A 26727-nucleotide genomic window follows, 5' to 3' on the forward strand; every position below is an offset into this window, starting at 1 on the left:
AAATTGTACTCCTCACTACCCATCTAGTCAATGATTATGTAGCTCTGGGCCTTACCAGCCTTGGTCTTAAAAAAAAAATAAGCAAAGCGTCTAAGAAGATGGATGAGAAGAAAAGAAAAGATACAGAGAAGGAAGGAGGAAGAACAGGCTTTTCAAGGGAGAAAGCTTCAAATCTTCCCATCACCACACAAACTCATTACTAGTTCTTCCCTTTGAAATGTGAGGCTAAGAAGTCCAGTCACAATTAACCTAGGTGGTGTGCTGAACAGAAGAATTTGAGAGGTAGAAGGCTAAAAGGATGGAACAGGGCAGTGATTTTCAAAAGCATGTTTGACAGCAAAACATCTTTAGGAAATAAAAATTAAGGGAAATCCTAATAAATAAAACGTATACGAGCATAGATGATCTGGCTGAAGTAGAGTGGGGGAGCATGGATCGCCACCTGCTTGCTCCTACTGGCAGCCACTGAGACAATTCCAGGAGACCTCAGGTCTCCAGTCATCACAATTCAAAACCCCTGGGCCCTTCTGAGGGAGGGCCAGCTCTCTTCTACCCCAAGAAACTTGTTACTTGATTCTAATTGGCAAATCCATCTCCTCCTCACTCCCTTATTTCCTGCAACCTGCTCTTTCACAGAAGGCTTCTCAAAGCGGGCCCTAGATGAGCTGTAGGCTGAAGGAATGTATGGCTGTGTGTGGATATCAGGAGCAGGGATTAGAGGGAGGAGGTGTAAATAGAGGACGCATTTTTGGACATGAGACTCATGAGGAAAGTGCTGGCCAAACAGGGGCACCTTAAACAGAGACACACCCTCACACTCACATGCCTCTACACGCATGCATGCCCACACACACACTCGTACACGCAACCCTGCCTGCACACACAGAAGGGGGAAAGCCCTTTGGAAAAAGCAGCTCAAGTAGAATGAAGACCTCAGAGCCTTGCCTCCTCATTATCCTATCCTGAAAAAAACTAGAGCAGTGGTTCTCAACTTTTAATGTGCATAAGAATAATCTAGGCATGCTGTTAAAATGCAGGTTCTGACTCAGTCTAAGTTCTTGGTAGGGCCTTAGAGATTCTATATTTCTAATAAGCTCCCAGGTGACATCAATGCCACTGGTCTTTAGACTACACTTCAATAACAAGGAGATACAGGACAGTATGTCCCAATGTGTTCTATATTATAACAGACAAAAAAATCTCCTGGTCAAATAAGACTGAGAACTGCTCAGTTAAATAAGTTAAAACAAGCTGTCCTACTGGAGGACTTCTTAGAATCTTAAATTTATCAAACTCCAAGAAGATACGATACATAGTATTTTTCAAACCTCCTTGACTTGTTTTCAAAGAGCATTCCCTGGGACCAGTGTTTGTGAAACATAAGGGGCATAAGGAGGATCAAGGCAAGGTGGGGGAAGTCGTGGGACGTCAAGAGAGGCCCCTGATTTAAAAGTCGCCTCCTTAATCCCATTTTTCCAAAAAGAAACACCTCAACTTCCACTTTTAAGTGTCAATATCCACAGGCAAAAGACAGAAAGGAAACACGACATTTTAGAAGTAGTTCTCTCTGACTAGAGAGATATGACAATAACATCCCTAATTTCCTCCTTATACTTCTTTAGTATCTTCAATGAACATGTAATACTCTTATCATCTGAAAGAGAGTTATCTTAAGGAAAAAACACTCAGCTCCCATGCTCAGGTTATTTACATTCATACTTGAAACAGTTACTTTATTCAAATTTACACAAAGCAGAAAATATTTTTTAGTAAAGGAAGAACTGTTGGTGGAGTAAAGAAAATAAAGGAATCAGAACATTTTAGAAGATAGGTGAGAAACGAAAATTAATAAGGAGAATTTAGACCCAGGGGAGACAAAAAATAAACAGCCAAAAAGGATGGAAAAAGATGAAAGAAGACCAAAACAACTCTGCCTACTCTGCCAATGCACCTCGAGCTCCACTTCTTGAGCAACTATCTCTCTGGCTTCGAATACTATCTACTTGCTGCTGCTGTAGGTCGACTGTCCCTAGTATAAAAGTAAGATACTGTGCAAAAGAACCCCGATCAGACTAGAAAACATGTAAATATGAAGTGGTTTAACTCATGGCTGAAAACTGTCAGGGGCTTTACAAACTTTTTATCATACACACACATTCACATACACACATATAATCAAATTAGCTATTAATTATACTACTAGTGATTCTTAGTATTTACATCACAAATAAAAGGGAGAAATAATATTTACTGGGATTGTTCTCCTAAGAAAAACTATGATATTACAGAAGTCAGGATATGCAGTACAATAAACGTTACTTATAGGCATCAAAATGAAGTTTGTTAACATTTGCACTTCAAAAATACTAATTAACATAGGGAAAATAATTGACAGCCATTTTGTTCTTCATTCACTATACTGCTAGTCAAGATTTTAACATAAGTTCTTACATTAGCCGTAAGTAGTAGGTTTAACGTTAGAAGTTATCAGGATGCACAGCACTAGATCCACTTAGGCATAATGAAATTTACAAGAAAAAGTCTTTAAGAATTTACTTGCTAGCCAATTTAAATGCTACCACGGCAAGCTAATATAAAGGACTGGAAATCCAAATATCTGAATCTGACACTAAGCAGCTATGGACCTTGAACAAGTCACAATCTTTCCAGGCCTGTTTTCTTACCTGTCAAGAGGCTAGAAGGCTAGAGTGGTGAGTTCCAACGAATAGAAAAGACCTCACCCAGCAGATGCCTACATGTTGCCTGGCAATTCTCTAAGATAGGACTGCAACAAGAATCCTCCAAAGTGAGCTGAAAATCCCAAACAAGAAGCAAATAATAGCGGCCTCAACCCATTTCAAAAGTTTTAGTACCAACATCTCTACCCCAAACCCCTCAAGATCCTCCCTCTAAAGACTACCTTAACCCTCTATCATTAAGGTTTCAAATAATAAAAACTAGCCTGTCTCAGGAAATAATTAAACACTATGGACGCTCTTGAGAGGTTCCTTCCAGCTCTAAAATTCTCATTAATTCTTGTAATTTTCCATAATAAATAATATTACAGAATGGAGTGCCTACTGAATCTTTCAAAACAGACGACTATCAATCAGAGATCATATAATAATAGATAGAGATTTTAGCAACCATGAAAGCCAATAAACAAAACACCGTAGGTGTTCAATAAATATTTATGGAATGAATAATTTATTTTCAAAGTCACATTGACATATTTTATACAGTTGTAATACCACTAAAATACAAGCTATAAAAGATGATTAAGGAAAAGGTGTTTTTTTAAAAAAAAGTTTAAGGTTTCATTAAATCCTTAAATGAAAACTTGATACCTCATAGAATGCTATTCTTTCTATCAAAGTATGCTGGCCCTATATCTAACCTTTAAGGAAAGAGAAATAAGCAAAGAAACCTTTCACCCAAACAGGATAGTTCTATAAACTTCTTTATCAGAGACAGAAGAGTAAAAAGATCAACCAGTAATCACACAAACTGAGCTTCAATCTAGGCTCTAAAACTAAATCTATGATTAGACAACCATCTTCCTCTCCTTCACGTAGGGTGATCTGATAAGCAAATGGAAAGATGTACAGGAAAGCACTGTGAACACAGAAAAGCACCAGATGAATGATAAATAATTTAAAGATATTGCTTTTACTGAATTCCCACCCCCAGAAACCACCAATACTAACTAAAAATTAATTTAGCAACAATAAATTATAAATATTCTTTCAAATGCATACCTTAACGTAATGGCTATCATTTAGTGAGCACTTACTATGTGTCAGCCACTATGATAAGGGCTTTACAGAAAGTAACTCATTTTATCCTCTCAACAATGTTTTTTAAAGAAAATAAAAAAAGACCTGAGTAACGTACTAAAGACCAGTGCCAAACCAATAAGACAGGTGAAGAAACAGACATTAAATTTAATCATGTATCCTACTATAAAATTACTGTTTTCTCAAAAAAGATGGTTTCTGAAAAGATTAAGTACTAAATATATATAAATGTAATAATCTATACCATCCTATGTAAATTTGTCATTGGCAAGTAATCATTTTAGCCTTCTGAAAGCTTACTTCAATTATAATAACTATCATCTTAAAAACAGCAGTTTCTTTTAAAAACATACATATTTACACACATACATATATACATATACAGAGAAAGAGAGGGTTTCACCCACAATGAAGTGGCAGCTTCACTTGGCTGAAATGTCTTAGGAGAAACGTAATCAATCAAATTGGAAATCGGCCATGATGTTAGAGCACACTTTACCACAAGTGCTTTACTAATAATGGCCACAACAATAACTGATTTCATACTTAATTTGAGCATAGGACTTCTCCAAAAACTAGCACAACGTTGGAAAATTAATTTTAAATTCCTTCTTCCGTTTACTCATTAGCAACTATCTATCTTCTTTGCTAGAATCTAAACTCTCAGAGGGCTGGAGCTCGGTCTCATGCACAATTCTATAGGTTAGCATAATTCCTGGCATATGGTACACATTCAATAAGCATGTGAAGAGTTCTAGAATTTTTTCCACTACCATTTACTTCCAATAAAATCCATACATATATACAGCAGGTTTCTTTTCCAAATAATGACTTCTACAACCTGTATCAGAGTTCCAACTTTTTCAGAGCTTATTTTAAAAAAGATAACTTTTCCTTTCTAATACCTATATTTCTCTTTCAACAAACCTTTACTGCACACTTATTTTTTTCCCAGGCACTTTGTCAAGCATCTTCAAGGAAGAAAATGAAAAACTCATTATTTCCCTTAAGAAACTCATAGCATAACTAGAGTAAATGTATACATGTAGCAAACTTTGGTATGCTAAATGATATAATTAAGGTAACCGTCACAAACTGACTTTGGGGGGTCTCTTCAAATTCTAGAAAGAATACAGCTACTCTCATAGCTTTAACCAAAGAGCCATCCTCCCTTCTCTGGTTAATTCATCCTCTGAGGGAGAATACTTAGCTTCATAAGAAAGACATAAATCAACCCTGGGTTTATGAGGAAATGCTAAAGTCAGATGGAGATCACAATCAGAGGAATGCACAAAAGACAAACAAAAGAAGGCAAGATTCGGATGGGCCTAAGAGAACATCACAGGGAAGAGATAAGTGAGGAGGCAAAATGAAAATGGAATTCTAGACAGATATAAGCACCTAATTCTGTTAGCCTGACTCTGGACGATTAGAAAGAGCAAAGCAGCATGAGATGAGGGAAAATTTCATTATTTTCTTAATGTCTGCCTAATTTCTACAGTTGTATAGGTGTCTGCTAATTTGTATAAGTGATTTATCTTTAAAATTAACAAGTTAATAGATAAAATAATACTATCTCAATCATAAGGTAAAAATTAGTTCCATTTTAATTATAATTAAATTTAACTTGTTCCACTGATTAATTTTAAACTCAGTACAATTCAAATAAATGCAAAATCTGAATTACAAACTATTCTTCAATTAAACAATCTCAAATACCACCAATCTATGCTTAGCATATTTTAGTTTTTATAGGCCCTTCATGTCAACTATCTTAACTTTAAAAGTCATTCAACAAAGGGGCTGGCCCCGTGGCCGAGTGGTTAAGTTCGCACGCTCCGCTGCAGGGGGCCCAGTGTTTCGTTGGTTCGAATCCTGGGCGCAGACATGGCACTGCTCATCAAACCACGCTGAGGCAGCGTCCCACATGCCACAACTAGAAGGACCCACAACAAAGAATGTACAACTATGTACCAGGGGGCTTTGGGGAGAAAAAGGAAAAAAATAAAATCTTAAAAAAAAAAAAAATCATTCAACAGAGAACTTACAATTTAGTAGAGGAATATATTTCATAATATGCTGTACTCTTTAACGACTTCAGTATTTACTTTAGTGACGAAATACTTCTCATTTTTAGCTATACGATGTAAATTTCAATAATCTGACTAACGAGACCTAAATAAGAGGTTGTAAATGAGATAAAAATAATAAACATACAACTTTCCAAAGTTATACTATAAGAATGCTAAGGTATTCCTTTACAATATCATCCTTGAAATAATGCTAAAACACGAAACTAATATGTCAATTTAAAAAAATGACAAAGCTAACAATGTTCCAAAACTGAGAAGAAAATTGTATTTTCTACTTGCACATACATTGTTTTTTAAGTATGACAAAAAAATAAATATGATAATAGAATAATTATGTATAAGACGTGTGCTAAGTTATTTAAGAATGTGAATCTTCAAAATAACCACATATTGTGTTATAACATTACTGTTATAAAAATACTATTCCCATGTTTAAAGATAAAGAGACTAAGACTCAGACTCACTCATCTCAGTTACTAGTCTAACTGCAGAAACTCCTTTTAAATCAAACAACACAGCATCAAAATACAAAGCAAAACTGTAAAAATAAAATACATACTACTACTAAAACAACTAACATACACATCTACAAATTATGCAAAAAAGTCTGATGTTTTTACAAACATAATCTTAAAAGTTATTGGAAAAGCGATGCCACGTATCAAATAACAATAGTCAAATTTAAAGGTACATTAATTGAAAAAGTTTAAATGCCTACAATGTTCCAGGTACTTTTCTAGCTGCTGGGGATACGAAAGTGAGTAACAGTCCCCACCTGGTAGGGCAGATAAACATCCAGACAGTTACACCACAATATGGTGATTGTCTAGGAATAATTATATACACATATACATAGACAGATGGATTGAATCATTATGATGGGGGGGGGGCGGTGCTGTAATCCGAGAGGGTTTCTCCTAGAAGGTTTCTTTTAGGAAGTACCATCTGATAAAAACACTGCAGTGCTGATGCAGCATAGGATTGGTTGGGATACACAGCAGGAAAGGAAGCTAGGAAGGTATTTAGGGATAGATTATTATGGCCTTGAATAACATGCTCAGGAGCCCGGCATTTATTCAGTAGTCACTGGAGAGGCCTCAATTTTCTTTTTTTAAATACAGGGACCAACATAATCACATAGGTCTCAAAAACCATACTGAAGATAATAATAGCAGCACTCTGGAAAAGAGACCAATTTGTTCAATAATTCATGAGAGAAATGATATGGGCTTCTAAACTACTATATAAATTGGAAAAAGGACAGACTTGAGAGACAATCCAGAGGAAGACTGGCCATGAGGAATGACAATGAGTTAGAATCAAAGTTGAGACAATGACAGCTTCTACCTTAGGTTCCAGAAAGTTTACGCCACATACAAAGTAAAGAATACAGAGAAGCAGCCAGGTTTGGGTAGGCAGAAACTGATTTCAGAAACATACAAGCAAAATTAGGAAAAAATAGTGTTAGAGGAGTCAAGTAAGAAGAATTTCAATTAAAAAAAAAAGGGCTACCAACATCGAACACTGCAGAGGTGACGTGGAAAGAAGACTGAGATTAGGCCATGTGTTTAACAACTAGGTCACTAGGTTATCAGAGAGATCTTACTCTACAAAGGACAAAGGAAAGAAAAAGAATGTCTGAAGTAAATCTGCTGTACATAGAAACCCAAGCTAGTAAAGCTCTATACCAGCAGTTCATTAACTTTTTGGTCTCAGGATCTCTTTACACTCTCAAAAGTTAAAAGAGCACTTGTTTATGTAGTTTTTACCTATCAAGAAATAAATTACTATATGAGAAACAAAAGCTGAGAAAAAATTTAAATATACATTAGTTCATTCTAAAAATAACAAAAGTACATCACAAGTTAACATAAATAACATGAAAAAAACCCTGTATTTTCCAAAACAAAGATAATTTTGTGGGAAGAGTGGTACCTGTATATTTTTGCAAACCTCTAATATCTAACTTAATAGAAGACATCTGGATTGTGTATCTACTTCTGTATTCAATTTGTTGCAGTATGTTATTTTAGTTCAAGAAAATGAAAAAAATCTGGACTCCCACAAATATGTAGTTGAAAAAGAGAGGAGTATTTTAATAGCCTTTTCAGATAATTCTAGATATTCCCCTTTGATACTACATAAAAAAATAACACGTTGTTGTTTCTCAAAGGTTAGCTGAATGTGAAATCTGAAACCCCGTCAATGAAATGTTCATAGTGCTCCCTTAAAAATCCATTAGTTTATTTTGTACTTTGAATGGAGTGGAAAGCTCTTAAGCTCATCTAGTTTTCAAAAATACTAATTTTTATTTGAAAGCTCTATTGTTATCATTGGCAACAAATACCATCAATTGTTTTCCTTGAAGCGACAGACTCAGTGTGTCCATTTTTGAGAAAACATCTGCTAAATATCCAAGTCTGAATAACCATAGTTTGCCAGACAATCCTTCAAGTAAAAGTGATGTTCTATGAAAAAAGCAGCTAGTTCTGCTTGCAAGTCAAAAAACTATACAAACGCTCTCCCTAGAATCTCCCACTGTACTTTAGTATGCAAGAGAACTGCTTTACTGGTACTTGCCAGTTCATCAGACAGAATATTAAAAAAGACAGGAAACTTCCTAAAATTAGTAACTTTTCCTGTTTCAGCAAGGATATTAAGTGAAACTGGCGTTATTTTTACTGCATATGCATGACGGTGAAAATTACAATGAATGTAGCAATTTGGTGCCACTTCTTTGATTCATGCTAAGGAGCTAGCAGTTTTACCCACCACTGCCTCTGCACCATCACTGCAAGTGTCAACAAAGTGAAAAAGGCAAATAACACCTTAGTATGATTATGAAAATAGTTTGGACCTCACAGACTCCCTAAAAGGGTCTCCCGGACCCCCAGGGCTCCTCAGACCACACTTTGAAAACCACTACTCTAGACTATCCAAACGCGAATCACTTTCAAAATTTCTCTGTAGACAATGAGCCTGTGTGACTACGCTACCCCAAGATATGAGGAGGAAAACAAACAGATCAATCAACCTCCTGGAATAAGGAGTCTCTGAACAACAATTGTGTGGGAGCTGGAAAGGCTCCTCAGACAGGTAAGGAAGGCGCAGGGCCTCCGCATTTCTGAAAAACTGACTGACTTAGATGGTCCTCCATTTTTTCTCCCACTCCCACACCAAGAGTCTAGGAGAATCTGTGCCAAACCCCAAATGAGAAGATAGACAGCAAGCATGATAAGACAACAATGATACTGAAAAGATTTTTATCAAATAACTGGTTTCTTCAAAATGTGAATTTTATAGTTTACTCCCATTTGATAGAAGCTGAAATAACTCATTCTTTTTACCAACAGTCAGATCCTAACCATAATACTGCATTCAGTTACAAACACTATTTTTAAACGAGAAAATTTCACCTCTTCAGCTCACACATAAAGGAAAGATTTACTAATACTACCTCATGTAGAAAATTTGTTATAATTCAAAGTGTTTCTGATTTGACAACAAAATTATAAAATTTTACAGAATAAACAAAGAAACATCTAGTTTGCTAACCACTGTGTGTCCAGTATCTAGCTCAGCCCTTGTATAAAACAAGAGGTTCAACAAATACTGCTAAATGTTGAAGTGGTTGAAATGAGATAAGAACGCAGGTCACCAGACTTTTAGTACAACACCTAGTGCTCTTTCTACTATGTGAGATCTTTTCCACAGTTCTCTAAAACAACATCTCTGAGAAACCTCAAGGAACTATCGCAATCTACCCTGTGAAAATGACATTATCTGTTACACTTGAGAGCCTACTATGGCCTAGGTGTTTTACAGGTTCTCATTTAGATTACAGTTCAAAACCAAAACAAATAGCTCTACCATTTACACTTTTAAATATCTACTACCTAAATTAAGCAGTAAAGTCTTTTCCATTCCGATATGAGGACATGGCAATAAGATGCTAGTCTAACTCAATCATCATACATCGACTGCACCACCCGCACACACGCCATACTAAATATTTCATTTTCTCTGATGATTCAGAATGGTTCTTAATTTCTTAAAGTTTTTTAGGTTTATTTTTGAGACACTTACGGAACTTATAAAAACTTAAGCTATAAAGATGAAGGAGACTGTAGTACCTTTGATAATAATTTGTCACTGTAGCTTTTCCTTTTTTAAATTTTTCCTGTCAGTTTGACATTTATCATTGTTTCTCTCACAAAAGCACAATGTAGAAAACTTCACGTACTTGAACTATCTAGTTATTTAGACTCTGGATAAAAAAAGAGAGTAATCAAACTTAAATTAATTAAGGCCAGCAAGGAAAAAGTTGAAATTCAATCATAGAAATGGCGTAAGTTTAAAGAATATAATTTAACAACTTAGGAATTGAAGCTACTTCAAATCATGTCTCATTGTGAAATACTGCTATGAATATAACCTCATTTCATTTCATACAGTTATTCTGCAGAAAACATGACCTAACAAGGATAAAGCCAAAGGAAATGGTCTCCTGTTGTAATATAAAGGATTTGAACCAGACAGTCTTTAAAGAAAATAAATTATCAGTAAATCCTTTAATGGAAGACCATGGACTCCATCTTCTCTGGAGGTTTAAAAAGAAAAGATTCTTCAAATGTCTGGGATGGCTTAGACTTGGCTTCACATTTGGCGACCGAGACAGAATCAGTTCAAAGGTCAGTCTGACCCAAGGGATTCAAGTCCCGTCTGCTGGTCACGCAAACAAAGTCATTAGCAAACTGCATCCTTCTGCTCTGCAGCTATCCAGCCCCTGCTTCGGTAATCGCCAACCTTACCCTTGAAATTACCCTAACCGCTAATTAACATGTCAGTTGTAGAGAATTATTTCTTCCAACTACTGAAAATTTTGCTTCTCAATGGTGTTCTGCAGTCCTTTAATTCTGTTTTTCTAACCTTACCACAGAGGGAAATATTTTGTGGTGCAATCAATAACTGCCCTATTAATAATGCCCTGTTCCATTGTTCTATCCAAACATGGATTCCACTCTGAATTTCAGAAACAGTGGTAGGAAAATAACAGATAACAGAGAAATTAGAGCTCTCAGGTTTAACTTAGGGCCAAAATCAAAAGAGAAGAGACAATTCAGAGAGAGGAAGGAAGAAGCTGAGAGGGTCGTAGTGTAGAACACTTACTTTTAGGAACAGAGTGTCCCTTAGACTTCTGGTGAGTTGCCCAGAGCCTCTTCAGTTTCAATCCAAATGACAATGCTTCTCTGAGTCCTCCTCAAGTAATGTTTCCACCACTAAAAATTGGATCTACAAGAGCTCAGATGTACTGGTAAAAAATGTCAGGGGCCCCCATGCGGGCCTCAAGCCTCTTTTAAACTAGGCCCACTTCTCTGTCCTGGGCCAACTCCCCTGTGCACTATATTCCTTCTTCTTCCAGGTGCCAGGTATTCGGCCTGTTTCTTCTCTTCTGAGCTGCCACCACCTACTCTATTTCTCAGGGTTCCTCTAACCCCAAGACTGGCTGTGGAGGAGGACACCAGCTTCCCCCCTTCCTTGCTGTCCCTGCAAATAAACATATAGGCTCTTCTAGTTTCAGTATTTTTCTAATGGCTACAAGAAAATAGAGAGGGAACAACAAAAAGCAACAATATCGTACCAGAGATTAAGATTATAATAACTGTCTCCACTTTAAAGTTCCTGCCACCAAAAACCAAATTTTCTAAAACGTATTTATTATTTAAAAAAGTACAAAGTACTAACATAGATATACAAATATAATCTAAAACCAATGGAACCTTATATAGACATAAAGATTTAAAGATACTCTGCTTTTCAAAATACTTAAATCACGGGTCCAAAAATAATTACCATATTCATTTTACCAAAGAGGTACTTTTTTCTCTTTAAAATGTTCGGTCATATTCCCTTGAATTTAGTAGATGTCTGAAAGTTTGCTTTTTAAAGGTTATCATGAAAAATGTTCAATATATTTTATCCAATGTATATGAGAATTAATATACAAAAAGCATATTATGATTTACAAAAAGACAAGTGTGTCAAAAGCAGCTAGCTTCACTAAGTGAATCCTAAAATTTTAAGGTATTACCAACCATTTCTGTCTCTAAATATTAAAAATTTAATAAAATGCTGTAAATGGTGTTTAAAAACCTGGATATCTCATTTTTAGAAATCTAACTTCTACTGAATATATAAACCTAACGTCAATATTGTGTAGGCCTTTTTTAAAACAACAGTAAGTCACATTAGTATACTTATACTCTCGTGATAATTTATTTTCTAACAGACTGTAACATTCAAAACACGTTATGTAAATATTAGACTATAAGTCACAGGATTATAATGAATTAATTCAAAGGCTACATTCCTTTAAAGGCAAAGGAACTCTGTAACTAAGTGCCAGCAGATCAAAAATGTCACTGACTGAATTTGCTGGATGATTTTCCTTATCCACTTAATTCACTTAAGCGGTTTTTTAGAAGGCTGACTTATTACACTGTAAGATCACAATAAAATAAAGACTAAAAATAGGCAGAGATCATTTTATCTCATTTGTATAGTCTAACAGACTGCCATTTAATCAAACTAAAGATATTCAGATATTTACAGTAAAAATGTGTCTCTGCGACTGGGCTCACCTCCAACTACTTATTATAAACTATTAGAGAACTCGAATAAAAACACTAAACAAAACCTTGATCTGACCCTTCCAGACCTCTGTATAAAAAAGGAAGTTTAACCTATTGTGTATTCTATAATCAGATACTTTTTCTTGAGGAACGAAATTAAACTACATCTTTTGCTCCTAAAGAGGGTTTCATGATTTTTCTTTGATTCCTACACACTAACACAATAATGCAGCCAACATTATAATATCCGGAATGGTGGGGGGGGGGGCTGCATTACACCCAGCGATACGAATTCAATCGCAGTAGCTAATGCCTCCCTTAAATAATTCATTCTCTTGGCAGCAAAAAACGTGACAGCCTCTTCAATTACCCCTCACCGCAAACCATCGCTTGGGTCGTGATCAATCTGACCCAGCGCCTACCGCCGCCACCACCTCCGTCTCGCCTCCTCCCGCCGGGTCTGCGAGGGTCGCGGGAGGGGGCGGCGGCCGCAGGGCGTCCTCCGTGCCGCGACCCGGCGGCCGGCGGCGCGCGGGCAGGCCCGGGACTCACCGGGTGGAGGTGCCCTTCCGCACATCGCACATCATGCACTTGAAGGCCTCGGCGCTGTTCCGGAAGGTGCAGACGCTACAGTCCCAGTACCCCTCATCCGACGACGGCTTCGGCTGCCGCTTCGGCCTGCAGGACACAACGGACAAGACGCGCCGCGGGGTCACCAGCAGGCCGCGCCCGGGCCCCGCGGCCACCCCGCCCCGCCCCCCGCCCCAATTCCGCGCCCCCCGCCCCGCGGGCCCCGGCGCGCCGCGCTCCGGCCCCGAGCGGGAGGGAGTCAGGAAGGGGGAGGGAGCGAGCGCGGCCGCAGTCGCCCCCGCCGCCGCTCTGACACCGCGGGCTGCCGCTCCGGCCGCCGCCATCGCGTCTCCATTGTGGGGCGACCGACGCCGGCCCCTCACGCGGCAGCACTCGCGCCGCGGCGGCGCCGCCCCCGTTCTCGCCCCGCTGCCCGGGCAGCGAGCTGGGCGGCTGCCCGAAGCCGGGCCCGGGGGCCCTGTCGCCGGCGCAGTCCGGGCCCGGGGGCCCGGGCGCTGTTACCTGGTGGGGCTCTTCTTGTCTCCCATGGCTTGGCTACCAACGCACGCCGAGACTCGTCGCTGCGGCCGCTCTGTTTGTCAATAAGGAGGATAATAAGCCGGGCGGAAGCGGGCGGGGGAGGTGGGAGGGAGGGGGCGGGGAAGGCCGCACCGCGAGCTCGGGAGCCGCCGCCGGAGCCCACGCAGCCTCCAGCTGTCGGGGAAACTCCTGCCTGCGCGCACGTGACCCGCGCCCGCCAATCAGCGGCCGCGCCGGAGACTTCAAACGCGGCCAGCGCGGCCCTGCACCCGCGGCAAGTGGGCGGGCGGGGGTGGCGGCTGCGGCCCGGGGCGCCGGCGTCGCCTCGCCGCCTGGTCCTCCCGGGTGGCGGGGGCCGGCGGGGGTGCCACGCGCTCCGGAGCCCCTCTGGCGGGGAAGCGGTTGTCCTGCCGGCCGGCGGGGGATGCTCCGTCATCCCGCACGAAGCCTGGTCCAAGGTGGGGCGGGCGTTCGGAGGTCAGCCCAGCTCGTGATGAGAGAGCACGGCCGCGCTCCCCAGGTAGACCGCTCGCCCGGCCTCGCTGTCCTTGGCCGCTCAGGCCTGGCCCTGAAGGGTACCCGGGGGAGGTGGGAATCATCAGTGCTATGTGTTTTAAGACACTGTCTGGTTTTCCGCACACAAATGCTCTATCAGGTACAGACTGTCGCTCTTAATTCAGAGAAAACGAAACCGAGGCTCAAGAAAGGTTAGGTGACTTCCTCTATATTACATAATTAGAAAATGACAAAGCCAGGATCTAACCCTGGTTGAATTCCAAATGCGCTCTTTTGGCCTCCCAGACATCTACGGTAACTACTTAAAAAATAAAAAGTTCACTTCACACCTGTTAGAATGGCTGTTATCAAAAAGATAAGAAATAGCAAGTGCTAGGGACCACGTGGAGAAAACGGAGCCCTTGTATACTGTTGGTGGGAATGTAAATTGGTGCAGCTATTATGGAAAATGGTATGGAGTTTCCTCAAAAAATTAAAAATAATAGTATTAAAATATTGAAAATAATAATAAATATCCAGCAATTCCACTTTTGGGTATTTATCTGAAGAAAACAAAAACACTAACTCGAAAAGATATTTGCACCCCCATGTTTATTGCAGCATCATTTTGCAATAGACAATACATGGAAACAACTTCAGTGTCCACTGACGGAGGAAAGGATAAGGAAAATTTGGCATATGTATACAGTGGAATGTTATTCAGCCATAAAAAAGAATGGAATCTTGCCACTTGCGACAACATGGATGGACCTGAGGACGTTATGCTAAGTGAAATAAGAGAAAAATAAATACCATATGATCTCACTTGTGGAATCTAAAACAAAACCGAAAAACCAGGCCCATAGAAACAGAGAACAAACTGGTGATTGCCAGAGGTGTGGGGAAGGGGCGAAATGGGTGAAGGGAGTCAAAGGTGCAAACTTCCAGTTATAAAATAGATAAGTCTAGGGGATGTAATATACAGCATAGTGACTATAGTCAATAATGCTGTATTGCATATTTGAAAGTTGCTAAGAGTAAATCTGAAAAGTTTTTATCACAAGGAAAATACTCTTAACTGTATGGGACAGATGTTAGCTAGGCTTATTGTGGTGATCATTTAGCAATATATACAAATACCAAATCATTATGTTGTACATCTGAAACTAATATAATGCTGTATGCCAATTATACTTTGAGGTATAATTGCCCTTGTTTAAAATAACAAGTTTGCTTGTACCCAGAACAATGTCTGTTACTAAGAAAAGAACACCTTTCTCCCAGGTGTAATTACCTCAACACTGGATGCCCTCATCTTGTACTGACTCTAGAAACAGCCATCTGACTAGGCTCTGAAGCTCCAGCCCAACGTCCCCAATCTATTCAGTTATCCACAACCAGATTAATGATAAAACACTAGTAACATTGTGCCACCACTCTGATCAAGAACTTTGCTAAGGCTCTCAGACTCCTTAGCCTGGTATTCAAAGACTTCCACACTTTCTCCACACCTCCCCAACTCACTCCGCATCAGAAAAGCTGCCTCCTAGCAAGACTGCAGATGAAACTCATTCCTTCCCTTCCCAAAACCCTTCCTTCGTGCACAGGGCTTATATTTTCCTCTTGTGTCTGCCTGTACTGTCTCTACCCACCTTTCTAGGTTCACAGCAAGTTCAAATTTCTGGAAAATAATAATCTTATAGCTAAAAGGATCTTAATGTACTGCAAAAGAAATAGTAGAGTCAGAAGTCCAGGGTTCTCAGCTTACTTTCCTGTTCCTTCACTGATGGACCTTGGAAATTGTGCTTAATTTCTGTAATTCTCAACTTCTTCATTGGCAAAATGAAATTTTTTTTTTTGAGAAATATTAGCCCTGAGCTAACTACTGCCAATCCTCCTCTTTTTGCTGAGGAAGACTGGCCCTGAGCTAACATCCATGCCCATCTTCCTCTACTTTATATGTGGGACGCCTACCACAGCATGGCTTTTGCCAAGTGGTGCCATGTCCGCACCCAGGCTCCGAACCGGCGAACCCCGGGCCACTGAGAAGAGGAACGTACGAACTTCACTGCTGTGCCACCAGGCCAGCCTCATGAAATCTATTTTGATGAGGCTGTGGATTAATAATAAAATAACTAACATTTTTAGTACTATATGCCAGGCACTTTGTAATCTCTTTACACAAATGCATAGTTTAGAGGACTCAAAGTACTATGCAAATATTCTCATCAACTAGCCTATGGCTTCATTTGAAACACAAGGAACTTAGGGCCCCTGTTAAATGGTTTTTCTTTAATGAACAGGCCAAGATTAGAGCTCAGATATCCTATTAGTCTTTCACCAAGCCATGCTTTCTGATTAACCGAATCACCTCAATTTACAGGCTCTCTGACCTCACTGCACCATTTGTACTTTTGGCAAGTGTCACTTGTCAAGACTCAGACTTTGATTCAGCAACCAGGAAACCATGAGGAATGTGACTGAGGAAAGCATACAAGAAGAGATCTTCGGCCTAGTTTTCAATCTCCGAGTAATGCGACGGGTAAACTTAGGTAAGTCGCTTCCTTTTTTCCATCTGTAAAATACAGGAGTTAAAACTATTATCTCAACGAAGGTCCCTTCCCAGTCTAAGGCAAGGTGATATTTTTAAATTCTTCATCTGGACGGATCATCATGGAGACTGACAAGAACTGGTCTACTTGCAAAAGTGATGGTAACAATGTACTTTTTTTTTTCCTGAGGAAGATTAGCCCTGAGCTAACACCGGTGCCCATCTTCCTCTACTTTATATGGGAGACACCTACCACAGCATGGCTTGCCAAGCAGTGCCACATCTGCATGTGGGATCTGAACTTGGAACCCCAGGGCGCTGAAGCGGAACTCGAGAACTTAACCGCTGTGCCACTGGGCCAGCCTGGCAACAATGTATTTTTAAAGCAGAAGAGGGGCTGGCCCTGTGGCCGAGTGGTTAAGTTAGTGCGCTCTGCTCCAGCGGCCCAGGGTTTCGCCAGTTCGAATCCTGGGCATGGACATGGCACCGCTCATCAGGCCATGCTGAGGCAGCATCCCATGTGCCACAGCTAGAAGGACCCACAACCAAAAATACACGGCTATGTACTGGGGGGCTTTGGGAGAAAAAGAAAAAAAAAATCTTTAAAGCAGAAGAAAAACAAATCAAGCTCTCTAAAAATCCCCAATGCCACAAATCACCATTTTGCTACAATATTACCTCCACCACTAGAAAGTAGACTCTGCCTCTGAATCATAAACTCAGGAAGGGCAAGAACTTTTATTCACTGTCTTCATCACTGCGTCTCCAGCCCCTAGAATAGTCTGACACATAGTAGGCACTCAATAAATAATCTGAGGACGAATACATTCACCTGTGTCACAACTCTTGAATGAGGTATTTTTTCATAACATGATTTACAGCCTGTTAAACCATATTGCGTGCAATGGGTGGTCAGTAAATGCTGAAATTTACAAGCCTTCAAACTAAACTGTACAATTCTGCAAAAGTTCTTGTAGATGAACCAGGAACCCAGTTTCCTTGGAACACAAAAACACATGCACTTGCACTATACCAACTGCTTCCTATTTATTGGCGCTTCCCTTAAAAGAGCCGCTTCCCGAACTAGGCTTCCATGGAGACAGTAATACAATAACTGCTCCTCCTACTTCACCAGGAAAGTCACACCTTTTCCCTAAAGTGTTTCCTACTAATCTGGAAGAGTGGCCGGTGGAGAAGGGAAAGATCCTCATCACTAGAGTGAGCCAGGTTCTTAACCATTCAGCTGTGTTTTCAATACAGTAACAGAGTTCAATACTTTAGATGTGCAATTCACCACGGTCACTTGTAAAATGACACAAGCACTTTAACAATAGTTTTAACAATTTAACAATGAAGTGTTGAAGTTTTCTAAAATTAAAATAAATAAAAATTAAAATAATCCCAAGGTCATTGATATAATAATATTCGTCTCCATTCTAATATGCTTCCTAAAATGGCAGAGACTGGAGGAGTTACTGAAACTGTGTATGGAATCCTGTGCACTGGTGCACAGTAATGTGTTCTCAGTTGAGGTAGATAAAATGATTGAGAGGCCCTGTCTTAGATCAAGATACTGACCTGAGGATCCCAGAGACCCCAGGCTGTTCTGATAAGTCCTGGGTTTATATCAATAAGGCAAACACAACAACAATAAAAACTATATATTAAAGTTTTGTACATAGTTATTAGACAACAGGAGCCAAAACATGGAATCAGGAGTGCCATTTTGTATATCACCTGGAATGTGAGAGAAAATGATATAACTGAGGGGTAAATGAGCTACAAACCTTCCCTGAGAGGACTCAAAATGAAGGGTAATGATAATAAGCTACAATTGTAAAAACAATCAGATTTTGAAAGATTAATTGTTTTGGTTTTTGTTTAGGTGGTTGGTGTTTTGTTTGTTTTCGTGAAATGGAGATACCTTTACTGATTTAGTTGGTTATAAAAGTTGTATGTTACCCTTGTATTAGTTTCTAGGGTGCCAAAACAAAATACCACAGACTGGGTGCTTTAAACAACAGAAATTTATTTTCTCACACTTCTGGAGGCTAGAGTCTGAGATTAAGGTGTCCGCAGGGTTGGTTTCTTCAGAGGCCTTTCACCTTGGCTTATAGATGGCTGCCTTCTCCCTGTGTCTTCACATGTCTTCCTTCTGTGTCTGTCTGTGTCTTCATCTCTTCTTATAGGACATCAGTCATATTGGATTATGGCCTACCCTCATGACCTCATTTTATCTTAATTTCCTCTTTGCAGACCCCGTCTCCAAATACAGTCACATTCTCAGGTACTAGGGTTTAGGACTTCAACATGAATTTTTTGGGGGAGGGCACAATTGAGCCTATAACACCAGTGTTTAAGCAGTTCAGCAAATATTTTTTTAATTAACACATCCAGCATATTTTTGTAACATTACAAGTACAGGGTCACAATTCTCATTTGAAATCCTTAAGGCTGGATGTGTTTCATAAGTAAGATGTTTTGGGATTTTCAAAAGGCAATATGGTACAAATACTACACAATTACCTAACCCACCAGGTGGGTTCTGAAATAGTGCCCCATAATCAAATGCATTAATATTTCTGTAAAACATATAAATATTCATACTATGTGGGAAAGAAAGTCTGTAAATCACCTCATAGCAGTTCTCCTTAGGTTTTATTGCTAAATGATACAGGTCAGGTAAAATATGAAAATGCTTTCAACTTTTAGTGCTTTTTGGTTTTTTTGTTGTTGTTTTTTAAAGATTGGTACCTGAGCTAACAACTGTTGCCAATCTTCTTGTTTTTTTCTTTTCTGCTTTTTCTCCCCAAATCCCCCCGGTACATAGCTGTATATTTTAGTTGTGGGTCCTTCTAGTTGTGGCATGTGGGACGCCGCCTCAGCATGGCCTGATGAGTGGTGCCATGTCCGTGCCCAGGATCCGAACCAGTGAAACCCTGGGCTACCGAAGTGCAGCACTTGAACTTAACCACTCTGCCACAGGGCTGGCCCCAGTGTGCATTTTTGGATTACAGGATTGTACATCTGTAAGAATTTGAGGACAAATTAAGATTGAAAAGATTAAGATTAAAAACATCTATCCTTTTTTTTTTTTAAAGATTTAATTGTTTTCCTTTTTCTCCCCAAGGCCCCCCGGTACATAGTTGTATATTATTTGTTGTGGGTCCTTCTAGTTGTGGCATGTGGGACGCTGCCTCAGTGTGGTTTGATGAGCAGTGCCATGTCTGCGCCCAGGATTCGAACCAACGAAACACTGGGCCGCCTGCAGCGGAGCGTGCGAACTTAACCACTCGGCCACGGGGCCAGCCCCTAAAAACATCTATACTTTTTGACACAGCAATTCCCCTTTGGGGAACATATCCTAAGGATGCAACCTGAAGTGCATAAAATGCCTTTACACAGACAGTCATTGAAGCTATTTTAATAAACATTGAAAATAACATGAGTGCCCATCAGAAGAGGAATAGTTAAATAATGATCTAACCAAAGGATTGGATTTTAAGCAGTCATTAAAAACAATGTTGAGGATTTGAATAGATAGTTTTCCAGAGAAGGCATACAGATGGCCAACAGATGTGTGAGAAGATGCTCAGCATCACTAATCCTCAGGGAAATGCAAATCATACCACAATGAGATATCACCTCACATCTGTTAGAATGGCTGTTGTCAAAAAGACAAGAGATAACAAGTGTTGGTGAGGATGTGGAGAAAAGGGAACGCTTGTACATGGTTGGTGGGAATGTAAATTGGTACAGCCACTATGAAAAACAGTATGGAGGTTCCTCAAAAAATTAAAAATAGAATACCATATGATCCAGCAATTCTACTTCTGAATATTTATCTGAAGAAAACAAAAACACTAACTCGAACAGACATATGCATCCTCATGTTCATTGCAGTATTATTTACAATCGCCAAGATATGCAAACAACCTAAATGTCCATTGAAGGATGAACGGGTAAAGGAAATTTGGTGTATATATATACAATGGAATATTATTCATCCATTAAAAAAATGAAATATTGTCATTTGCAACAACATGAATGGACCTTGAGGGCATGATGCTAAGTGAAATAAGTCAGACAGAGAAAGACAAATAGCATTTGATCTCACTTATATGTGGAATCTAAAAAAACCTCACTAACCGACTCATGGTTGCCAGAGGCAGGGTGGGTAAAAGGAACCAAAAGGTACAAACTTCCAGTTTTAAAATAGATAAGTCATGGGGATATAATATACAGCATGGCAACTATAGTTAATAATACTGTATTGCATATTTGAAAGTTGCTAAGAGAGTAGATCTTAAAAGTTCTAACAAGAAAAATAATTCTGTAACTATGTATAGTGATAAATATTAACTAGACTTATTGTGGTGATCATTTTGTAATGTTTTCAAGTATTGAATCATTATGTTGTATGTCGGAAACTAATATAATGTATGTCAATTAAACCTCAATAAAAAAATAAAATGGCATTGACTCAAAAATAAATAAATGTACAGTAAGCATTGTTTGTTCTGTGTATCATCTTTCCTTTACATTCTCTTTTGCTTTCTTGCCCAGATAAACAAAAAACAAAACAAAAAACTATATTGATGAGGAATTTGTAACAAGAGGCAATGCCTATGTTGTAATGTTAAGTGAAAAATGCAGAATACAAAATTGAATGTACAGTCATGCACCACATAATGACATTTTGGTCAATAATGGACTGCATATATTATGGTGGTCCCATAAGATTAGTACCATATAGCTCAGGTGTATAGTAGGCTAGACCATCTAGGTTTGTGTAAGTACTGTAAGGGAGGAAGAAATTTTCCTCTGTGTTCTACATTCTTCTGGCTGGTCTAAGAATTAAACTGACATGAGACAGATTAGCAGGAGAAAAACAAACTAAAGTTTAATAACACGTATATGTGGATGAAACCCAGGAAAACTGAGTTCTTGCTAAAATCGCCAAAGCCTTCACCTTAAATACTATCCTCAGCTAAAGATAAAAGATGATGTTGGGGGTAGGCATAGTCATGAATTTCAAAGGGAAGGAAGGCAATTCACAGGTAGGTGAAAAGGAGCAAACTTTTGGAAAACAAGTGTTTGGCCACACAGAAACAGAAGAATACAGAGGAGAGCCCATTAGGCTTTTCTAGGTTCCTCCCTGTCTACCACCTCGTTCATGTTATGCTAATGTGACTGCTTGCTTCCTAAGACAGGTTTTTTTAATCTGAATTCTTTTAGACAGTTAAGGGGGAGGTAACAAAAAAAAAACCTTTGTCTTTTATTTCTTAAAAATAATCAGCCTACAATATAGCCTCGTGTTCAAGAGACACATTTGGGGATGGCAAATTTTGTTTCCCTTCAGGGCACTCCATGATGTTCACACAAGGACGAAATCACCTAACAACGCATTTCTCAGAACGTGTCCCCGTCCTTAATTGACGCAGACTGTACAATAAGGACTAAACTACAGAAGAAGATCAGAAGGAAGCACACCAAAATATTAAGGGTGGCTTGTCAGTCTCTCAGTTTAATTTCACATAGTATATCCCTTTTTCTACAGTCAGCTCCTGCCTTCTGTTCTCTTTACTCTCCAACCCCCTCTCTTCCTATACCCTACCCCTTTCTGGTAGTTCTCTATTTCATCCCTTGGTCTGGCCTTAACTAATGGTCCCACCCGTCAGGACTCCATTCCTCCTGCATTTCCTTTTTACTCCAAACAGCCCAGCACTAGCTTCAGGGTAGATTTCCATTTCTACACGTTGGCTCTCATCTGCCTCCCCCAAATCCAGGAAGTAATGTGATGAGGACACAAACATGCATTAATAAAGGATGACCTTGAACAGGGAGTTGGAAGACATTTCAAGGCTTTAACCGACACCTCGGAAGAGGAGCCACTAGCCGACGAGTGTTGGTGTCTCTCACTGGGTCATGTGAAGCTGGTTCTGCTAATGCTAGAAAAACTGTGAACTGGATTCAGCTTCTACCAAAGAAAGGAACTGCTGCTGCTGGGGTAATGCTCAGAGGAGCAGAAAGTGGACTGCAAGACAACAAAAAGGCAACAAGAAGCTGACAGAAAAGAAGCAAGTCCGTTTTTCCTCCTCCTGCCTGTCAGTCTCCTCCCGGCACACTTACTGGCAGAGCCAGCTGAAGCCAGCTAACAAAGCCAAAATGTGGTCCCAGAGTAGAGTGCAGTACCAGCTCCAACATCACAAAATGAATAGAGTGTAGAGTAGTAACAAGTATAGGGTTTGGGATTGACAGATAATGACCAATAATTGCCACAGTGACCCCTTTGACTACTCAGCATCCACATGAACCCTTCTACACATATTTGAACGTCTATAGAATAACATGACATCTCTCTAGATGATGCAACTTTGCCTCTAGATGCAACTGTCCTGTGTACAAAGACGTCCTCACCCTCTCCTGAAAAGGAGGAGACACAATGCCCCAACTGAGTCATTGTATCCACTTCTGGGAGTCTATCACATCATCCCTCTCTGCTATTTTAGTTACCCCTTAAATTTAGTCACAGTCTTATCTGATTTTCTGTTACCTAAAAACTAAATTTTAGAGTTAACCTCCTATAAAACTTGTATTGAGTAACAAGAGGAGAAAGAGAAAGAAGAAAACTTCATATTTACAAAGGCATACATAGACATAAAAAGACAATAAAGAAAATATATAGATAGCTGCTACAATCCTCATTTCTATAACTGGTCGTGAAGCCATATAACTTTTTATAACCTATTTCCACTAACCATTTTGCATTCTATTTTTCCTTTTTCCTCAGTGAAGCACTTAGCTAGTCTAAGTTCTTTACCTGGTGAGGTGATGCAAACCTTCATTCCTGAATGCTCAATGGTCCTGCCTTGATTTGGTTGCTGAAATTTCCATTAACTTTTACCATTGGACATTGAAGTACTAAGAGGTGCTCTCAAGAGTATCCTGGATTGAGGACATAGTCCTTCCTACCTAAAGGAAGCAACCCAATTTTCCCTTTGTAAACAGGATCAATCTCCCCATCCAATAAAGCAACTCCTTATTTATCTGTTGGTTTAGTGGCATGAGGAACACTAAATGTCCAACTGGCAGTTTCATCTTCCAATTCAATAGAAGAACCATCCATTATTGTGGCCCCTCATGGAAGCATTCCTACCCTAGGAATCAAGAGCTGCAGATCAGTAGAGTTCAATGTTATGGGAATAGAAAGCACAAATTCTGCAAGCAAGTTTTTAGGTATACTAGTGAGAAGAGCCATCCCACATCCATATCTTGATTCCTGTATGTATTCTGGCTATGTAGAAGACACCATCACATATTGGTCTCCAATTCAAAGCACAAGCTGCATCTTGTAAGACAGCACCACATTTTCTCAGCATATTGTCTCCAAACTGACTAAGTCTTGAGTAAGCCATCCCACTGTTGTATTAGGCCAGGTCCTTCTGGGTGATGGAATATGTGGTGTGACCAGTGAATTTCACAGGCATGAGCCCATTGCTACATTTCTTTTACTGTGAAATGAGTTCCTTAATCAGAAGCAATGTTGTACAGAATATAATGAAAATGGATAAGGCATTTTATGAGTCCATGGAGGATGGTGCCAGCAGAAACATTATAGGCAGGGAAGGCAAATCCATATCCAAAATATGTGTCTATCCTGGTGAAAAGATCTCTGGCCCTTTCCATGAGGGAAGTGGTCCAATATAATCAACCAATCACTAAGTGGCTGGCTTGTTCCTTCGAGGACGGGTGCCAAATAGGAGACTCAGTGTTGATCTGTGCTCTCAGCTATTTAGGTACTCAGCAGTAACAGTGTAGCAGGCTACAAGGTCAGCCTTGGTGAGAAGATATTGCTGAGTCCATGTGGAGCCTCCATTCCAGACAACATGTCCACTTTTGTACATGAGTCCATTGAGAAAGCACTAGGGTTGCTGGGGACTGTGGCTGACAGACATCAAGAAAGCATCATTTTTTCCACCCAATTATTGAACACCTCCTCTTCGGATACTGCCTTTTGGTGAGTATTCACATGGAACACAAATATCTTCACACTCTGTGTCCATTCTGAGAGGTCCATCCACATACCTCTTTCCCCAGACTTTCTTGTATCAATCTTCTGATCTTGTCCTCTCCGAGTCCCTGACCACCCAGCCCAAATGTTAGCGAGTGCCCATGAATCACTGCAGATCCTTACTTATGATCTTGTTTCAATCCGGACAAGGTGGACAATCAAATGTGTTGCTCTAAATTATACTTGTTAGGAGAAGTTCCCTCCACTAATGCCCTTCAGGGCCACCTCTCATTGGGACTGTAATGATGCAATGTCCACCTCTCATTGGTGCCAGTATATCATGCAGAACCATTTATAAACCAGCCCTAGGTTTTCCTCCTCAATTAACCAGTTGTAATAAAGTCCTTGTAAGGCCATAGATGTGGACTGAGGAAGAGAAGAGTCACAGTTGAAGGACTCCATACAGTTACTCATGTCTTCCATTTCTGCTCAAATTCAGTATCTTATGTACCATTTCTACTTGATGATAAATTGCTGTCATGCACACCCAAGCGTATGGCTTGGTGGTCCAGATAGCACTCATTTCATAAAGGGAAGCTCAGTTGGTATGGTCACTTGATGTCCCATGGTTAGGCATTCTGTCCCTACCCCGGGCTAAATAGTAAGACAGAAGCCATTCTCAAAAGGAGGATAATTATCTGTAGAAGAGGGTATGGATTTGCTCTAAAGCCCTAGAAGTCTGCACTGTGATTTCCCTTTGGTGCAAAGGATATCTGCTTACTATGTAATAGAGTGAATATATGTACACTATTTGAGTAGTAAATATCATCATTCTCACAGATAATTTTATTTTCTTGTTAGAAATATTTTTGTTAAAAATATGTTCTATGATCTGCTGGTCTTCTTAAGTATTCCTCAGAATTTGGTTTCTATTATTCTCATCATTTTATGTTCATTTTTCCTTCACTTTCCTATTGTTTTTTCCCCTTATATTTTCCTTCTTCTTTTCTAAAGATATTGCCTTTTCAATTGATCTTTCCAAGTTTTCCTCTTTTCTTTCAGTTTTTTATTTGACACTCTTACATTCTTCTCCTTTGGTTTCCTATTCTTCTTTCTCACCTCCACTTTTATCTCTGTATTTTCTTACTACTTAATTTCTACTAATTCTTATTAGTACCATTTTCAGTTTTTAACACATGCCCCTGAGACAAGATTTTTATATTTATCCTTGTAGAGCTTCTAGGATTCCAATGGAAAAAGCTTACACAGTATATGGGAATATTTAATATAGTATGGTTGGATTAACTGTTGAGAAGTTCAAAGTTATGTTTGATGTCCCTAAAAATCAGATAGGGTCCCAAAATGAAAAAACTTTTTGTTCTCTGCAGTCATACTCCATCGCTAACTCTACTGAGTGCCCTTCAAATCTGCATCTTTAGATATTACAGTGCAGGAAGAACAACTCCGTGTACATATCTCACAGGCAAGTAAGTTGATGGTGTTGTGTTTATTATAAAAAGGAGCATGTTAATAAACCCCGCAGTTGTAAAGGTTCATCCCCAATCATATATTAAGTCATTTTATAAGTTTCCAGTACAAAATATAAATACTGTAGCTATACTTAGAACCCCTAGTAAAGTCAAATATCTTTTAAACATTTTTATATTAATATGTTTGACCCAGAGAAATCTACTGTAATGCATCTGAAAAATTTATAAGTACCCAAAGTCTTTCTGCCAATAGCGGAAAGACAGCTCTGATGTCAACTTTCTCAGTAATGAAAATAATATTTCTGAGACATAATCTTGAAGACAGATATGTAAGCAGAAATTTCAATCATGTTGTCATATATATCTTCAAAAGAATATGATTGAACTAGCATGAGTTTTTGCAGTAATATAAATAAAACTCCAGCAATTCCTACAAGGATTTCTTGCAGCAAACACATTGCCATTTAAATAATGCATTTCATTAGTATATTATATTCTGGAAGCAAATACATCTTATATCAGTAATATACTTAACATATTTTACC

General features: G+C 39.4%; 2 protein-coding genes and 1 long non-coding RNA gene across 13 annotated transcripts in view; 1 reads left to right on the plus strand and 2 right to left on the minus strand.

Annotated features, from left to right (window-relative positions):
- The window catches only part of YAF2 (YY1 associated factor 2), a 73170-nt gene extending 59322 nt beyond the window's left edge, over positions 1 to 13848 (minus strand). For 3 of the 10 annotated variants that reach the window (XR_006518122.2, XR_011496963.1, XR_011496964.1), the window contains exons 1-3: positions 13615 to 13827; positions 13075 to 13200; positions 11060 to 11437 (exon numbers count right to left, since the gene is read on the minus strand). Coding sequence is in view for 3 of the 10 variants with exons in the window: in XM_044755783.2 (XP_044611718.1) it covers positions 13075 to 13200; positions 13615 to 13640 (152 nt within the window). In the remaining 7 variants the exon portion in view is untranslated. Of the gene's footprint in view, positions 1 to 10023; positions 10158 to 11059; positions 11438 to 13074; positions 13201 to 13614 lie in introns of those variants that run through there. The other 7 variants (XM_044755777.2, XM_044755778.2, XR_011496962.1 and 4 more) reach the window with 6 other exon arrangements.
- A 75-nt stretch (positions 13849 to 13923) lies between these two features.
- LOC139041565 (uncharacterized) lies at positions 13924 to 18048 on the plus strand. Its single transcript, XR_011496965.1, has 3 exons — positions 13924 to 14152; positions 16511 to 16679; positions 16873 to 18048. It is a non-coding gene; the product is annotated as an uncharacterized lncRNA (long non-coding RNA).
- A 640-nt stretch (positions 18049 to 18688) lies between these two features.
- ZCRB1 (zinc finger CCHC-type and RNA binding motif containing 1) overlaps positions 18689 to 26727 on the minus strand; it is a 64032-nt gene continuing 55993 nt past the window's right edge. For both annotated transcript variants that reach the window (XM_070494426.1, XM_070494425.1), the window contains exon 8: positions 18689 to 19705. In XM_070494426.1, the coding sequence (XP_070350527.1) occupies positions 19646 to 19705 (60 nt within the window). In that variant the 3' untranslated portion in view covers positions 18689 to 19645. The remainder of the gene's footprint in view (positions 19706 to 26727) is intronic.

The sequence above is a fragment of the Equus asinus genome, chromosome 22 (genome assembly GCF_041296235.1).
Source record: "Equus asinus isolate D_3611 breed Donkey chromosome 22, EquAss-T2T_v2, whole genome shotgun sequence".
NCBI lineage: Eukaryota > Metazoa > Chordata > Mammalia > Perissodactyla > Equidae > Equus > Equus asinus.